Genomic DNA, 18,997 nt, shown 5'->3' with positions numbered 1-18,997 from the left:
AGAAATATGCAACATTTCCACCAACCTTTGCTCTGAAGATAAGGTGGTTTCGCTGTCCCCAGGGACATTAAGGCTTCAGCTAAACTATTAGGAATTGCTACATCACCTCTTGTGCTCAGCAGAATGATAGACCTGCAACAGGAATAGCATGACACAACAGCTATTATAAACATATTTTTTTAATATTCTGCTACACACCTTTCCAGCTAGCTGCCCTCAGTGTCCAATTCCTCATGAATACTTATCACATGGAAATAGTCAACCCTTTCTGAAAGCAGGACTTAGAATTTCTTGATTTTAAAGTAACTTTAAATTTAACTTCAAGATTATTGGAAAGTGTTATTTAAATACAGTATAGTATTTGTATCAGAAAAATCAAGTTTGGATACCGATCCAAAATTAGAGAATTAAAATCCTGATTATTTTCTGACACTAACGATCTTTATTTAGTGATAAATAATTTTCTGGAGAACAGTATGACATCTTTCACATAGCTCTTGCCACTGTCCTTATTAAACAAAAGATTATTCTTGTTTTAAGCAAAGCAGTTTCATTACATGATGTTTTGTTAAAGAAAATTATTTTTGAGGAAAAAGGCAACACCAGAAAAAATTTAAGCCCTCAAAATCTGCTTAGTTTTATTAAAGGAGACTACACTGTCCAATAAATTGCTCCTCCGTTTCTCCTTTTGCCTGAACTTAGACATATGTTTTGTTCACTTTCAGTGCTCAGGTATCATTATCTATTCATCATTATTTAAATCCTTGTCACAGAGCAGAGCTACAGCTTGCAGGACATACTGGAAATGATTGATCATTGCACATACCTTTGTGGAATTCCAGATTTTAAATATCCATCTACACGCCTAATGTCTACTCCAGAAAATAATTTGTTTCCCACCACTGTGCCAGTGCAGGCATCTACTACAACAATAAGTATTCCATTATCCTTGAAGGAAAACATGGTATCATTGACCTGAATTGCAAGAAAAAGAGAGAGAAAAATAAGTTAATATGAATCAAACAGCAATTCTACTGCGCTCAATGTTAATCAATCTTACTCTAGTTTAGACACAGTAATTTCCTTACTAATACTTGCTTCTCCCTAGAAACTTTTCAGTATATCCTTTGAAAGGACACTGCTTAATGTGACTTATGAAACTGCATGGGCGTCTTAAGCCTGTAGCTTCCACAGGAATATTGCACATTCCAGGTGACTTACTACCTACCTCAGTGATTGCTCCTGCTTTGGGAAGCTAAAATTCAGATACTAAATCCCCTGAACATCTTTACAGTAATACATTGATTATTAATTGAAATTGATCCCTGCAGCAGGTTAGTTCCAGCCCAGTTTCTTCCTCCTGCTTTGCATATGGCACACACGTTCCTGGAGAAGTTTGCTCATGTGCCATTTGTCTACCTGAATAACTGAAGGTTCAGCCAGGCCAACAATGACAGCAGAATTAAAGGCATGTGCAGACTAAGTGGTATTTCACCTTCACATGCAAGTCTACTTCAGCATCTGGATGGAAAATTCAAACTAAACTACTTGTTATACAGAACCAGATGACTGGGCTTATTTGGGCCATATCAGAACAAATACAGAAATCTACTGATTCTTTAGCAATTGCCATGTAGAGGACTTCCACAAAGCTTAATGGTTCATGTGACCCATTTCACTAACTTACTAATGTGCTTGCAAATGAGGACAATTTCAACAAAATGGATTTAACTAACAAATTATTAATTTATGTGTTCTGTTTATTTCCAAAACCAGCCATAAATGTATACCCACACAGATGTAAACATAAGCTGAACATTTTAAACTCTAATGGGAACATTTTTCTCTTCAGCAAATATGCAGCTTTGAAGCCTCACTTTCTAATGTTTAAATAGAAGCTTTTTGACTCTAGTTTTTAAAAAATGAACCTATCTTTTCATTCCAGTGAAGAAAACTGAGATCTAAATTATGTAGAGCTGTACAACTTCTATAATACAAACTGCTATAGTGATATTTAAGAAGAAAACCATAAAGAATACTTACATATATAAATGCTTTCTGAATTCTGCTTGATTCTTTTTCATCAGATGAATTAATCTGCACAAGGAGGTAGTTTCTGTGAGGGTCACTGGTGAATACCGTCTGGATATCAAACAAAACAGTTAAGTACACATATTACTGTTTCTTCAACACTTTATCAGTTTACAACAGACAGCCCATGCTCCAAAGCAAATATATCCATTTGTCAGTGGCATTATTTATGGTACTACTAATCTTAATAAATAGAATGATAAATAGTGTAACCTATTTTATCTCTTAATTTCAATATTTTTCTCAGCTTGTATAGCTGAGACAATTTCAAGTTCATGCTAATAAGTAAAGATCCAAACAGAGAGAAGGTTTGCCATGTAGATCTCTGCAGCAAAGCTCTCCATGTAGCAGAGACAACACCGCAGTGCAAGCCATCAATCCACCTATGTCCCTTTTCTGTAGCACTTGGAGCAAGAGTTGAACAAAAGAAGGGAAAAAACCCTGAAACCTTTGTGCTACAGAAAGGAGGACTCCAAACCTTCAAGGAGTCCAAGAAGATTAACAAACTGACCACTGTAACTTGATAAGTGCAGTATTCTGTGCTGGAAGATTGAAATTTGGACTTAAATTGAGCAGACAGCATCACCAATTCTACAGTTCATGAAAGTTTTAGCTTATTTTATTTTACCTGAGTTGTGCCACATTTTGTACATGGTACAGTAGTTTTCTCTGGCATCTGCTTTATCACGGTTGGTACTTGGTAGTACTTTGGATAAGCTTTTGTCATGCAATTACTTATCCCTTTTGATGAATCTTTGGTCACAATCTTGATCCTTTCACATCCCTGAGATGAGCAATAACTGTGACCATCCCTATTATATTTGGCTTGAAGAAATAAAAACAGTAATCTACACAAAAAGGGGAAAAAATAATCTAAATTAACTTGTGAAATATAGGTACTTATATTTAACCTTAGCAGCTATATTTCATGATTTTCAGAAGCAGACAAACTACAGTATTCACTTCCGAACCACTGTCCAAAGGTTTCAAGGTATTTACAGTTCACTAGAGTTAGGAAATCCCTAGCAACTTATCTAAAATTCCCCACAGTTAAAGGAGACATCAATATAAATGTAGATGCTTTGCAAAGAAAAATCAGTCCTCATATCAGCAGCTTACAGAAAACAAAAACCAAATTGCAGAGCATGAATTTTTTCCTTGTTCATAGATCTTTGCAGACATGCAGCAGAAATATTCAGTTTCACCCATCAACATTGAACAATATAGTTGTGCTACTTCAAATGCCTGAAAGGCAATTTAGGGTGTAAATCTCTTATACAAAGCAACATAAATGTCTGTTCAAAAACTACATTCATTTGTGTATTTATTACAGACAGGCACAGTAGCAGGTAACAGAACAAAATAAGTAAGAGCAAAAATTATAAATTTAGAATCAATGTTTGCAAAACTCACAACTGATGTACACAGGACTTAATTTATTGGAAGCTGATGATATCTAAAACCTCTCAGAAGGATCTTAGTGGCCTCTGTGAGAAGTACTTTTGAAAGTACTTTTGAAAGAGAGATTAGGACTTTTAAGTTCTTTTGAGACAGCTGAAAACAGATGAAGATTTTCAAAAAATGTAATTTTTAAATGTTGGAAGAGAAAGTTTCTTGGAAATTTATAGAATTTTATGCTTAACAAGAAAACAGGTGCTTTCTCTAAAGACTAAGAAATTAAATCCTAAAAGGCACTGCTCTGCAGCACACCAGATACTATATTTTTCCCAGACATGGGCTAGGAAATATCTTTGGCCACTGTGGTGCTCACAGAAAGTATTTCAATGGCAACTATAGTAGTTTGGAGATTTAAAGACATATGAACATTATTCCAAAGAGTTTGAGTCCTTCTCAACAGCTTTCCCCTTATGCAGGTGCCTCAACCAGTTGCTTTTAACACTTTCAAACTGTGCATTTCAAAGTTAAACAACATCTTCTAGTAGAGTCAAATGACAAGAGTTACCCAGTACTGTTGTCAAAGTAAAACCTCTTGTCTGATCGATTTCTTTCAAGCTCCACCATTGAAGATACAGGCATGTAGCGCTCCACCTTGCTTGACAGAGCAGAGGACCGCCTTTGAAAGGTTTCCAACACTATAAGAAAATCTGTCTTTGGTTGGTAACAAAGACCAACACGAATCCAGTCATTCCTAAACCAAAATGAAATGTATGAGTCCTTGTAGGAACGGTTTAAGTGTCAATATAGAGCAAAGAGATCACTCCAAAAATACAAGAAACAGGAACACAAAAAGCTCCTAAACCCTCAACCAGATGATCAAATCTGCACAGCCTTTCATTAAACATTTTAGTAACTGATTCTCGCAGGATATATTTGGTTATATATTTCAGAGATATTTAATAAGTTCATCTGCCAACAAAATCAAGTATGATAAGCTATTCAACTGCAATTCTGCTCGACTTGACTATTGCTACATCATCCTCTCCAAAGGTTCTTCCTTAAAGACCCTGTATTGGACAAGTGTTTAACATCGGGGAGATCCTGTATTTGTAACTATGAAAAAAAAACCCAAAACTCAAGCTCTGGTCTTCCAGATGGTTGCAAACTCATGCACAATCATTTTGCAGGACATAACTTCAGCCTTATGGATCAAAGCCACAAAAGAAAATAAACATACTTGTTGAAGTTAATGAGATACAGATAGGTGACATTTGGAGCTTTTCCATTCCAATGTATTGTATAGCCCTTTTGGAGCATCACCACTGGCTGGTACTGCTGAAAGGCAGCTGCTCTCTGATTAATACCTCGAAGAACCATGGGATTGGCTGGATACTCATCTCGGACAATAGTCATGGAAAGATTCTGTCCATTCCAGGTTTGGACATAAACCTATATGATATTTAAGAGGGTGAAAATAGGAAAATTTGGTCTCTTTGCAAAAGAAAATGAAATTTTGAAGCATGATCAGGATATTATTAACCAAAATGCTGCAATCTGATGTTCTGAGTTATGTAATACACAAATCTCTCCTGAATAAAAGTCCTCTTTAAAAACTATTATAGATTTTTCCATTCTTGCAGACAAAAAAGTGTATGGAGGAGAAAAAAAAATCAGCTATAACACCTGGCCACACAGAGCAGGAATCAGAATGGGAATCAAACCCGTAAGACTTGTATTCAGAAGGTGATATTTAACATATCCAGAAAACAAACCAACAAAATAACGTCTTAAAATCCACTCTGTGAAAAAAAGCAGAAAGAACTTGTGTGGAAGAAGACACCTTCAACACAAAAATGTTTTAGCAGATACAGCTGCAACATAGAATCCTTGACAAACACATTTAGTTTTATCTTGCAGCATCTGATACTGTACCCTCAGTCTGCTGAGAGGAAGCATGATGCACTGACAACTGGTTCAAAGGTGTGATATGTATACAAGTATTTTTAAAAGTCAAAAAATTTTGAAATCCAAAGACAGGTAATCTTTTATTTCTTACACTACCTGACTCCAAAAGTAGTTAATATTATAGATTTGCCCCAAACAGAAAGCCAAAAGTACTAGCCTGTGCATAGCTTCCACTGCAAACCACTCCATTCCATTCTGTGATGTTAATGCATTTGGGGTGTTGAATCAAGTAATTATCCATTCGGCCCACATAGGTATCTGTGTAGTCAGTCACTGAGCCATCTAGATCATGAAATATTGAGTTCTTGTCACCATCCAGATCTCCTTCTTCAAACCACGGACCAGGCTTCCCAAAGAAGGCTTTCAAAGAAACCTGACAACAACAATAGAAGTTTTTGTTTTTCCTGAGGTGAAACACAGACTAACATCTCCACATATGCAGAAACACAGGAATTTGACAAAGCTGATTAAAAACTTTACAGCAAGGATAGCAGAATCTTGCAAAGCAGATATTCTGGGTTTTACTAATAGGCTCAGGCCAGTCCTTGCTTCTGAATAGTGTTAATGTTTGCTGCAGAAAATTCGTTACTAAGGATATACCAAACCTTACAAAAATTTCTTTTCAGCTTTACCACAAGCTGTGAATCATTTAGTGTAACATATCCTACATCTCTGTTGGTATTGGATTTTTTGGTCAGGAGACAAAGGTGTGTGCCCTCCAGCTAGGAGATAAACTCTGAAGTAGGTATGTGTAGAAAGGATGACCTACAGCTCTTGTTTGTGTATGTTAAATACAAGAAAAGAAAACCATTTGCAGACTTCAAGAAAGCTTGTAGTAAACTTACGTTTGGACCAAACTTCACAAGAGAAATGTTATTTTTTGGAGTCATCTGCCACGGATTTTTCATCAAGAACCCAACTGCACTGGTATATCTGTCTGGAGTTGGCACGAAGTTTTTAAATGTGCACTTGGTAAGGTGAATAGGTCCATCATAAATCTGAAAGCCTCTGATTGGAAATGTCCTGTTGATGCAAGCAAATATTTATACCATCCTGTAACAAAATTCATGGTACACTTGAATCTGTGTCAAATACATCTCTTCTCAGAAATCAATAAACAACAATTACAGAATGACTCACAAGATAGAATTTAGCAAAAGAAATGCAGTTTCAGCGCTTCTCTAATGAGTCAAAAAATCCCCTACTCCTATATTTTCCTGTTAGCGGAGCTACACTCTGCACGTGCAAATGTGCCACTTTTTCAATATGAGAAATACAGCAGGGAAGTAATACCACCTGCTCTTTGATTGATCATGGCAACTGAAAGTGACTGCAGACTGGAGGAAAGCAAATGTCACTTCTAACTTGAGGAAGGAGCACACAAAGAATGGTAGATTTAGCTGGTAAGGCTTAGCTTTACCCTCAGGAAGATGATAGAGCAGCTAATCCTAGAAACCACTTCCATGTGCCAGGAGGACTGCAAAGTCATCAGGAATAATCAGCATGAATTCACCAAGGAGAATCTGATAAACTTCTGTGATTAAATGACTGCCTGGTAGAGCTGTGGGAGAGCAGAGGACAGGGTCTACCCAAACTGTAGTAAGACTTTTGACACTGTCCCATAAGATCCTCATGAAGATCCTCATGGATGAGAGGATAAATGGCTGGGCCCAGAAAGTGAGGGCATAAAGCCTACTTGGTGACTAATAAGAGGTGATGTACCCCAGGGGTCAATACCAAGTCTAGTCTTGTTTGTTATTTTCATTAGAGATCTGGATGATTAGGCCAAGTATAGTCTATGGGCCAAGCTTGCAGAAGGCACAACACAGAGGGAAGCAGCTGATGCAGCAGAGAGTTGTGCTACCACCGACAGACTCCAACAGGCTGGACAACTGGGCTGGGCCAAGCTTGCAGAAGGCACAACACAGAGGGAAGCAGCTGATGCACAGAGAGTTGTGCTACCACCCAGACAGACTCCGACAGGCTGGACAACTGGGTGGATAGGAGCCTCATGAAGTTTAACATGGGAAAATGCAAGGTCTTGCACATTGGAAGCAACAGCCTCCTCTTGTGCCAATGAAAAGGACCTATGGGTCCTAGAGGAAGCAAAATTAACAATAAGCCAAACAATGTGCCCTTGCCACAAAGAGGCAAAAAGTATCCAAGGCTGCACTGTGAGAAGTGTTATCAGCAAACAGAGGGAAGTGATACTTCTGATTTTTTCAGGACTGCTGAAGCGACAATGTGGAGTGCTTGTCCCCAGTACAAGGCAGATATGGAGATACTGGAAAGTGCAGCAAAGGGCCACAAATATGATTAGGTCCCTGGAGCATCTCTCATGGGAAGAAACACTAGGAGACATGCTCAGCCTAGAGCAAAAAAAGCCTCAGGCAGGAATCTCAATCCTCTGAAGGGAAGGTGTAAACAAGATGGAGCCAGGCTATTCCCAGAGACAAGACCAGGAGCAATGCACACAAGATGAAAAATAAGATGTCCCTGCTAAACAACAGGAGAAATTTTCACTGAGAGAGCGATTGACCACTGGCACAAGTTGCCCCAGAAATTTATGAAGAATCCACCCTTGGAGATATAGGAAAGACACCTGAATGTAGTCCTGGAACGTGAGCCCTAGGTGACAGTTCTTGAGCAGGGGTATTGGACAAGATCACCTCCAGAGGCCCCTTCCAGCAGTTAGGTGATTCCACTCAACAAGACTGAACACCTCATATCACCACTACATTAATCTCTCCTCTTTAAATGGCTGAACAGCAAAATATTATGGTGGCTGGGGCCCACTTCACCCTTTGTCCTACTTGTTCCATGTGTAGGGACAGAACCTGGAGCCATGTGGGCATGGTCAACACACTGTGCTACTTGATACCATCTTACATCATGCCTAGGAAGTGGGACTCTCTCATTTTCTGAAGGAAGATAATTACTTTTTCTGGGGAAGCAGTGAGGTAACACTGGTCCTGACCAGAGTATTTGTCCACAGGAGAGCACTTTGGGATGTTGAGTTGTGAGAATTTTGCAATTTTTTTTGCACATAAATCACCTTTGTTTTGTATACTTTTGTTATTAATATTGTCACTATTATTGTCAATATTCTTAATATCTCATGGCTTCCAGTACACTGCTCTTGTCTCAGCTTGATCTGTCTTTTGTCTTTCTCACCTGAGGAGGTGAGGAAAGGGGAGTGGCTACATGGGGCTCAATTTCCAGCTGGGCTTAAACCAAAACAGTCTTTCTTATTTCTGTGGCAAGGGTAGGACTTGGCATTATGTTAAACAGGCACCAGACCAAGTCAAAGAGAAAAGAGAAGGATCGTGGTCACAGACTGATTTGTCACAGACAGACTGCAGTCTCTAGTCCCAAACTGACCTTTGAAATTCTCTTACCTGAAAGCTCTCTTCTAGACCCAAATACTTGTTAAGTCTAAGGTTTAATTTAAGTAGGATAACTTAAATTTCTACAGAATAATAACCTGTGGAAGCATCAGATGAACCTGCATCAGTAAAAAGGTGAGAGTGACACAACTGCACACATAGCATTAAAAAGAAAAGGGAGCATCACTTTCAACAGTCTTAATCTCTGACAGCTCAACCAAGAAGGGACTTTACATCTGATACAGCAAATTTTTCTTGTAGTTCTACTTCCTTCATTCATGACATACTTACCGATTTCTAGGCAGAGTGCGTGTCTTGTTGTCTATTCCTCCAGTTCCCACATATTTATTTTGTCCACCTTGAAACCCATAATTCTTGCTCTCACCTATGAACAGTGACTCTGATACTTCCTGGCTGGCACCTTCATCATTTGGGAAGCTCCCATCACTATCAAAGAACATCAAAGATAAATCTTTAGCCAAGAATCTCCAGCGCCATTTTTACTTCTGTAACAGCCCTCCTCAAGCAAAGCAATATAGAGTTTATGGACAATACACATAACAGAAATTATTTAAAATGTACTCACCTTGCAAATGTTAAACCTATTCCATTGTCTGCAAACCTACAAGAAAGTCCAAAACATCAGTTGTTTTTTCTGAATTATCCTACAACTGGTTAATGTAAGAGTACATCCTGCTATGCACTGAAAAAAGATTGAATTTTTCTATTAATGGGACGTATAACCACCACACAGTTAACTTTTCTAAAAGCATTGTTGTTAAAAAGTAGTAAAATAATTTTCTACACATTTCAAACAGGACTTGAGAACTTCAGGGAGACAACAGAAATCCCAGTTCAAATTTACTGTCTCTACCAACTGTCAGGCTTCTTTTTACTACAACTGTTTTTTTGCTGTTTAAGGCAGGTTCTCATCTAACCACATATAAACCTCCATACTTGAAGTTGTGGGATGGTATGAGAGCTGATCATACTGAGAAGTTCCTAAAATTAACCATCAATCCTCTCCTATAACCCTGTTGTAATGCACTTTCATAAACAAAGCCTCAGAAAACAGTGTGCAGCTGTTTGCTTCCAAATACCTACCCAGAGTTCTGAATGAGGATATCCCCTCCTCTGACCCAGGCTCCATGATCATTATTTTTGAAAGAGATTAATCTGTCAATCAAGGCAGCAACTCGGGGCTTTTCAGGGTCTGCATCTTGATGAGGTCGAAACCTGGGAGAGATCAACACTCAGTACAAGAGATAAACACTCAGTACAAGTACTTTTTTGTACATGAGCCATATATGTTGAGCTGAGTAAACCTGAAAGACAAACAATCATCTGATGGGCAAGTTTCACTCTGCTTAATGTTTGGAATGAAAGAAGCTAAAAGCAGGTACACCTCTGGTCCTCACCAGTGCTAGAAAAGCGTCTGTGGGATATCATGAAGTAGGAATGTGAAATATCTCTTTTCCAGTAACTCTCACAAGCTCTTGCTCAGTCTCTCTACATTTCTTTACCTGCCTTTAGCCTCCCTTTATACCCCTTTTTCTTCTGCCCTCCCCACTTGTAATGAAGCATTAATGTGAAAGTTTGATGAAGGGAATTATAAGCTCCTTGGAAGGACACAAAGGGCTGACATTAGTTATGCAAGAACAGTCTGGATATTTGTCTAACTGATCCTTCAAATGGCTCAAGTTTTTCTGACATACAGCAGTGCTGCTTCTTTGGGCATGCCTGAGATTTTTTTATTGCATTGCTACCAAGATGGTCTTGTACAGTAAATCATGACTGGAATCTAGTTTAAACAGTAGGAAGAAACAGTCTGATTAAGAACTGGTGACATTTTCACTTGATTACCCCCAGGACAACAGACAAAAATTAATGCATTTTAATAAACTGCAAACAGGCATTTTGAGCAGGTAAAGATACCTAGACTGATATCCCAATCACCTGACACTCTTTTGTTGAGATGTGGATCTGCCTCCTCCCCATCCAAGGGAAAAATGGGAAGATAAGTAAGTGCTAGGTTTTGATAGACTCAGTCTTCTCAATTAACATTTAAATCCCTTCAGTCTGGTTCCATGTACAATGATCAGTGACCTCACATAGTTATGTAGTAGGCAATTCCTTTTCTTTCTGCTGTGAAACACAACCCCACTTCATGCACTGAGTTTCTTGAATCCTCAACACACTACAGGCTCTCAAAGGGCATCTTGCCCCTCTCAAGCTCCTCTCAATTAACTGTTATGACTGAGGTAAACCGCAAGGGTTATATGGATTTTCTGTCAAAACATGGAATTAGCAGGTTCATTTCTAAATTATGAAGTATTGAGTATCATCAAAATTTTGAACTTTCCTCTTTGTATTTGCAGTAGTCATTTGTCTTAAACACAAGTCAACTGACAATAAAGAATCTATGAACCATATTTTCAATGCTAATACTTAGCTAACACAATAAAATGTTGACAGATACAGTTATCCAATATTCATATAACCAATATCCCAGGCTATTTTATTTAAAGTTCAGGACAAGACTAACCAGGCACAGTATAAACCTGGCACTTTCCTAGACTCTCCATTACCTTCTCTCACTTTGTAAACTGAAGAAAATGTGGTTGATTGTACCACCTCTGCAAAGAGCCTTCAGTAGAACTGTACTACCGAGCTATGACTTCCAAGTCTAGAAGGAACAGCAGAAACATTCAGCAGCAGGAAAGGTGAGTGGATGCACTACTGAAACCTTTTTCTAACAATTAGTTAAAACGCAGTTATAAATCACAAGATTAGATTTTAAAGGAATATTTTCCTATCAGCAGCAATTCCAGAACCATTTTAAGCATGACAATAGAGCATGTTTAAAACAATGTCCTCTAAGAGGATGGAAACTATCCTGAGCCAAAACTCAGAAGAAACCCAAACCCTTTAAGGGACACCATCTCTGTTGTTCCCAAAACAGATTAATAAATGAAGGAAAATAACACATATGAACTGCTTGGTTATAATTTATAAACTATCTTATTGTTTTAAAAGGGTTTTTCCCCATGTGGATAGAAGAGCAGTCTCAAAACATGGCTATTTTTCACCCACTTGACAGAAAATATCCTTTACCTTGCATTGTTGTCCAAACAGAGATATTCTCTGGGATCATCGGCACTAGCATTAGTTGTTTTAACACCCTTATCAATGAACAAACCAGCCTGAAATAAACAAGGAAATAAAATCCATAACAACCCAAATTAAAGATAGAGTAAAAATGAAATTTTAAAAATTTAGGCATTGCATTATATACATATATTAGAAACTCTTAGATCTTTCAGTTTAGTTTCAACTGGCCTATTGTCTAAGGGAAAACAAGCTAATTAATATAATAAAGCAGTCAGTGCTAAAATGATATGAATTATCTGTGATTTTTTAAAAAAAGGCAATGAAAATTATCAATGGTCACTTCAGATTTATTTCACAACATCTGTTTGACGTTTTCCATTTATTACCAGATGCTGTTCTGGAAAATCTGGAAGCCAATCTTGTGGTGAGTTTGAATTATTATCATAAATGGAAAAGAAAAGAAACCCCAAAACCCACTGTGAAAAAATCTTTGTGTTTAACTTTAAAACTAAACTACCTTTACCATAAAAGATTATTTTGATCTTTTTTTTTTATTTTTGATCAGTAATAAGCTTTAAACGCAATAATCCAGTATGACTTGAGAAAAAAAAAAGCATGAGGAAGCATTTGTGCTCCTTTACCTGAACTATATACAAATACCTGTGACTACTTTCACCTCTGATCCAAATCAGGATTACAACTGAGTCTTGTACACAAGTAGATTCTCAGACCTGCTAGTGGAGCCCTCCTTCAACATGGAACTTTAGCACACAAATTGCTACCCTTGTTTAAAGATGATAATAGCTATACAGATGAAAATCTTTTCTTCACCATGCACTTTTGTATTGAGTGTGTTCTAATTCCAATCTGAATAAAATGCCCTACAGTCCCAAACACATTATTAACACAACTTCCATTAAACACTGCATCATTTCTTGATATCCCAGACAACTGTAAGGCAAAATCCGTTTCACTTGGAAAAAAGAAAATCCAATAACGATTTTATGAGGATTCAATGTTTAAATTATGAGAATCTCATGCAGCAAACAAATTCAACTATTTATTTAGAGTTAGATGGCTTTGAAAATGTCATTATATTTATACATACCCACAGCAACTGGATTCCAAATTAAATACTTTAAGGACTTCAGCTGAAGTGTAACTTTAGCTGAGATGTGGAAAAGGTTTAAAACTTATACTAACAGAACACTCCTCAATGACTGTAGGCTGAGAACTTCATAAGAAAACTGATGCAAAAAAGTGAGCTCCTGAAGGCAATATTATACTTTAATCTCTAGCCAGAGACTGCATCACCACGTGCAAACACCTGAGACTCAGAAAAATAAATTGTAGCTACTGCAGCAAGCTATTAGATGAATCACTACTGTAACAAACTGATTCTTCAATGGTCAGCTTTATTCTGAGTAGGAAACAAAGCTGTAAAGAGTAGCATCTGAAATGCTACTTCTTAAACAAGTATTTTATTACAAGCATTAATTGATTTTAGTTGTTTGTGTCTTACAAAGCTCTGAAGCACTGAATATCGAAAATGCAACTAGAAAATGCACCCATGCAGATTATACACTATTCTACAGTTGAGTTCAAACAGCACAAAATCTAATCTCCTACCCAGCTTAAAATGCGATCAGATAAGTTGTAATATAGAATACAGAGAGACAAAAACTTCATTTTTTTTTTATTAACATACTACATTACCTTAAAATTAGAATGAACCCTGTTGTTATAGAAGATTCCTAGGGGTGTAAGCTCTGATTTGGTTTCGATGGCTAGACTATGAGAATCTCCTGTAGCAACCCTGTGGAACAAATACCATATTCCAGCATCCTGCAAGTAATGAGAGAATAGTATAAGCAATTCTGATACTATTTTTGGTGCTGATACAGATTTTAAAATAAAGACTCCAAACAAAAATTTAAATAGTGAAAACGTGGGATTTTGCAAATAAGGCTACATTCTCATGGCCAATATCAACTAAAAGGTGTTTTGCTTGTCAGTGAAGCCATTCAACACCACATATTTAACATGTTCTAATATTTCAAAGTAGAAAAGTGTCTAAATTAAAGTAACTTCTGCATTTCAGTTATGTCAGACCACACACTAGATTTTTCCTTTACTAATAGATACTACTACTCAGAGTAAGATACTCAAAATCATTCCTCCTATCTTTACTCTTTCAGTCTGTTAAGGTTGGTTCATCTCTGCTCCCATCAAAATTTAAATGGTACAGCCAAAAAAACCCTCAGGGGCTTTCAGCAGACAATAAAAAAGCACACCAAGAAATCTGGCCAGTTCAGGGCACTGTGTCAATGACATGCAGTAATAATTTTATTATCTGTTCATTTTCTATACTAAATATCTCTTCTCTTAAAGAAGCTGGATTTATCTGCTAAATGAAACCCACAAAATTTTCCTTTCAACTACATCTGCATTCACAAGAGGTAGCACCATGACAACATCTGCATTGGAGACACCTACTGACATCAAAACCTTTGCCTGACCATAGGTTGTGTGCCATTTAAAAAAAAAAAATCACCCCAAAAGGCACATTAAAGAATTAAATGGTAGCTAAAGAAACACTGGGTGCTCCATCTCATAAAAAACAGTCATCAACCTTTCCAAGAATCATGTATAAAGCCAATTCACCCTGGCTTAAAGATTTCATGCATTTCACTCCAAGAATATACTAATTTTCCAATGAGTGCTGGAAATTCTACTTTACAGTAATGTTCCCATCCCAGTGTGTAATGATGACGCACTGACATTTCTGATTAACCATTACAAAGCAAATATGGATGTTCCATTAATAAAAATACCAAAATCTTACCTCACATATAATTAAGTACAGCTCTGTGTTTGGCAGACTCATTTTACCCAAAACACCCTCTGAAGCTTGAAAAATAGACTTAAATAAACTTAAAAGCTTGTTAGGCATCTGCAAGCATTCAGAAATATGAAAAAGGTTGGGTTTTTTCCCCTTTTCTCTCTCATACACACCAAAACAAAAGAAACATCTACTGCCCATAGAGCCTTACAATAGGCTTCACTGCATAATTAAGGACCTTGGGGAGGAATGGAATTATTTGGCTGTGAATTGCTCTAGTTTATACCAGCAAAAGCTCCATAGTGCAGAGTCTGTATTAACACAGTTGAATTATTCTATTTTTGAAACAATAAGCTGTGGTCCCTTTATACTCATGTGTTTACATCCATGCAAGTGATGTATATCGGAGTGGCTAAACTTTGTAAGACACAAATACTTGTTCCAGTCAGGCACATCCTGCTAACAAAAGCAAGTAACATCTATTGGGATGAGCTACACAGGCAGAAAAAGACTTTGCAGGACTTAAGCACCAGATAAAGAAGAAAAAAAGCTGTTTAACTTAGCCTGCAAAGCCTAAACTAGGTATATTACATAAATCTGGCAAAGTAGAAAGACATTGTGTTGGACAAAAAAACAACTGGCTAAATCTGGGAGATGAGTCCAGATTCCTTCTAGTGATAGACAGTCAAAAAAATCAAACAGAAACAAACTCACTACAATAAAAGCAACAAGAATTAGACCACACAAAACCAGAATAAAATTTTCTGATTTTTTTAATAACTGAATTGAAATATCTGGAGTAAGTATTTTGAATCTGATTCTATTTATTAATAACAGTTACCTGCTAATAAATAGATTATTTACGTATATAAATGTTATCATTTGTAGACAAATGTTATCTGAGGCTAAAAATACATAGGCTCTTCCAATACCAGAGCCTTTGCAACAACAATCAATAACCTTTCCTGTTTTCCATTCCCACTGATCTCTTCAGAGAAGTCCAATTAAACACCTTACATATCTCAGCCTCTAATCCAATACAGAACAGACTCCAGCCCCCTCCTCCACATTATGTACATCTTTATATCACAGGCAGCTATGATAAGATATTTGCGCTAATATAAGGTTCAGAACAAGCAAAACTATATCAGCAGTAACTGGCTGTAAACAATTGCCTAACCACTGACAGAAAATAAGCATTTTAGCTGTTTCTTACACAATGAACAACTTTTTGTAGTAATTTTTCATTCCAGTGACTACAGCTCTCGCAGAACTGTCACTAAACTCATGACAACCTACAGAAAATACAGAAGACTAAATATGAAATGCACTAATTCTGTGAAAATAAAAGTATTTCTACACAGACACTACTACCTTTCTACACTGACACTACTGTCAGGTCTATTAAATACAAAGAAGGGATCTCCTCTGTTGCAGCCACAACAAAGATTTTTGGCATCACTTAAATGCACACCTAGATACACCCTGCATTTTCAATGCCAGTATGCTGCCAAACATAAAAAGATACGTATATAAAAAAAGAAAATATATGTAAATCTGGCAGTGTAAATATTACAGATTTTACAAACGCCAGTTACATAAGTAGTTTGTCATGAATTATACTCATATGCCTTACCTGTGAGCCTGCTGCTGCATTGTTTATAAGATGATTGTTGGGATGAGAAATCCAGAATGTTGAAACGGCCCTGAAATATTATTCAGAAACTAGTTACTAAAGACAACCTCTATCTCCAACAGAAATATCTTCCCTTTTTAACAGCATCAGAAAAAGGTAAACTGATGAAGTAACTACTTCACATTCAAAATACAAATCAGAAAACCTTCCATATCTAGAAGTCAAAAATGCCTTTTTTTTAGTTCAGTGCACAGTATTGTATTTAATGTTGTGCAGTTATCCCATGCAATGATAAACTGTTTTTAAGAAGCTTTCACAAGAAACAAGTAGTATTCAGAAAAAAATAGTGGTTATAACTTCAGAATATGCATAGGTTCATGCAGTAGTGAATATGTTCAACAGACTTCTAAGGTCCCAAGTATCACAAGAAACAACAATGTTCCTATGAAATATTTTTTTCCTTTAACAGAAGACTAAGTGTTATTTTTATTGCTATTTTTTAAATACCAGTACTATATGAACTACATTGATTAAATTATAGATAAAAATGTTTCCATCTGTACTTTGTCAAAAGATCATCAGCAGTTTAACTGCTACAGCTGGCTGGGTTTTACTTTTTATCAAGACATACTCACATGCAGTCTGTGGCTGGCACTGGGACATAACTTCCATATACCTTATCCCTAATCCCAATACACATGCTGCTGTTTCTGTCTGTAGGTAGAATTGTCCCTGGTTTTGTGACTAGCCCAAGGTTGTGGAACAAAGTATTCCTCTGCTCAATACCATCTTCTATGAAGAAACAGTGACCCAATGTGTCATAGCCAATGGTGTCCTTTATCTGTAGAAATGTAAGTTCATTATGTCAGCAGTAACAGCATTTACTGACATTTATTTGACAAATACCATCTAGTTTTACTATCTTGGCACAGCTGCAGAGTAAAGTGTCAGTATCAGCAGCTCAGATGATTCAAGCACATGGTTTTATTAATCCCTTAAAAACACAGTGCTGTCTGGAGAGTTTAGCTGCCTTACAGCTGTCTTACAGCTAGCTGCTGTAAGAATCTGAAAAAAAAACAGAATGGTGAGAACTGTAAATTACTGTTTGTAGGAATTTATTTATCCACTGAAATAAGAAAACCATTGCTGAGCATTGGATTTGCATAAGGAATGGGATTATTTTGGCCTCTAAATGCTCTTTATAATATTTATTCCAACATAACAGGTTTTACTCTCTGTGCACCTACCAGCAAACCATTAGTTGCATGAACAGTCACACATCTGGAGAAACAGTGATGAATGGAAAGACCTTCCAGGTAAGTTTTAAAAGTATACCCTCCTTTTTCATCCACATCCCCACAAAGGTGAAAGTGAACAGGGTAACTTCCAATCTGCTGCTGGCCCATTTGCTTCAATTCCACATAGGAAAGGTGAACAGATGTAAAATTCTTCAAAATCTGAAAAAAAATTAAGTCCAGAGGGAAAAACCAATTTGCCTTTTAATCAATGGAAATTTTAATACATCATCTACCCTGGATGTACAGAAGCTAGATGTACGCAGTTGTCACAGGCCAACACAATAGAAGTTATAACAAGCATTACTGTCTTGCTCTACAAGCCTTACAAAACTGTATCCCTCATATATGATTTCTCTATGTGGCTACAATACAGGAATTTTCACCAGACATATTGCCACACTGTACTATTTGGTCTTTACCAGTGGCAGATTAAATATTCTTACATGTACTGTCCAACCAAACAGAAGTCACCCATATCTGGGAGTGTCAGTAAGGAAGCTGCACCTGCATGGTCCATCTGTGACAGGCTTAGCTGAATAAAAACCACAAAACAATGCAGATTCAAAGGAACCTGTTGAGATACCTAGCCTGGCTGAGAGCTCGGTGCTTGGTCAGCTTCATAAAACAGCTGCTCAGAGAATAGCTCCAGTCACAGAGACGCTCATGGAGTCAATTGGTTCCATCCTTTCTTTTTCGCAGTATGTGAGCACTATTTGCCTTCTTTAAGCCTGGTCCCATTGCCTCTTGTCCTCCAACTGTGCACCTGCAAGAACTGCTGTAGCCACTCTGAACCCTCACCAGTACCTGAAGATCTCTCCTCTCAACTCCCCATCACTCATCATCATACACTGCCACACCACTTTTCCAGGACACAGACCAGTGCATCTACATTTTCATTGCAATGAGAACCCAAAACTGGACACTGAACTCCAGAGAAATGTCTTTACTAAGGAATATATGAAATAATCCTCACCATCATACAACTTCACAGTAATGTTACTATGTATGAAGTAAAGTCATAATGGGCTTGTACCAGTAATGCAGGAAAGTACTTTCTTCCACCTAACCTGCTATGAAAGCATAAACCAAGTGCAACAGCTAAACTGCAAGGAGCTAACTGGAGTTAAAAACCCAACAAAAAAATCAGAAACCAAACCAAAACAAACCCTACCTTTTTTTTTTTTGTAACTTAATTTCATTAACTTAGCTGTACTGAGTAATTATCAAAAATATCCATTTTCATAGGGAACTGATTAAGCTTTTTTCCTCC

At 37.2% G+C, this 18,997-nt stretch overlaps 1 protein-coding gene across 5 annotated transcripts in view; it reads right to left on the bottom strand.

Annotated features, from left to right (window-relative positions):
* Positions 1–18,997, bottom strand: part of CEMIP2 (cell migration inducing hyaluronidase 2) — a 49,672-nt gene that overhangs the window by 3,079 nt on the left and 27,596 nt on the right. For 4 of the 5 annotated variants that reach the window (XM_039719476.1, XM_039719457.1, XM_039719485.1 and 1 more), the window contains 16 exons: positions 17,677–17,886; positions 17,065–17,270; positions 16,430–16,499; positions 13,668–13,796; positions 11,955–12,043; positions 9,945–10,076; positions 9,427–9,462; positions 9,132–9,287; positions 6,300–6,477; positions 5,612–5,827; positions 4,727–4,938; positions 4,055–4,240; positions 2,720–2,939; positions 2,044–2,142; positions 827–975; positions 26–132 (listed from right to left, as the gene is read on the bottom strand). In XM_039719476.1, coding sequence (XP_039575410.1) covers positions 26–132; positions 827–975; positions 2,044–2,142; positions 2,720–2,939; positions 4,055–4,240; positions 4,727–4,938; positions 5,612–5,827; positions 6,300–6,477; positions 9,132–9,287; positions 9,427–9,462; positions 9,945–10,076; positions 11,955–12,043; positions 13,668–13,796; positions 16,430–16,499; positions 17,065–17,270; positions 17,677–17,886 — 2,395 coding nt within the window. The remainder of the gene's footprint in view (positions 1–25; positions 133–826; positions 976–2,043; positions 2,143–2,719; positions 2,940–4,054; positions 4,241–4,726; positions 4,939–5,611; positions 5,828–6,299; positions 6,478–9,131; positions 9,288–9,426; positions 9,463–9,944; positions 10,077–11,954; positions 12,044–13,667; positions 13,797–16,429; positions 16,500–17,064; positions 17,271–17,676; positions 17,887–18,997) is intronic. The other variant, XM_039719496.1, reaches the window with a different exon arrangement.

The sequence above is a fragment of the Passer montanus genome, unplaced genomic scaffold, assembly GCF_014805655.1.
Source record: "Passer montanus isolate IOZ18808 unplaced genomic scaffold, ASM1480565v1 scaffold105, whole genome shotgun sequence".
In the NCBI taxonomy this organism is placed as follows: domain Eukaryota; kingdom Metazoa; phylum Chordata; class Aves; order Passeriformes; family Passeridae; genus Passer; species Passer montanus.
This window is presented reverse-complemented; position numbering and strand designations above follow the sequence as displayed.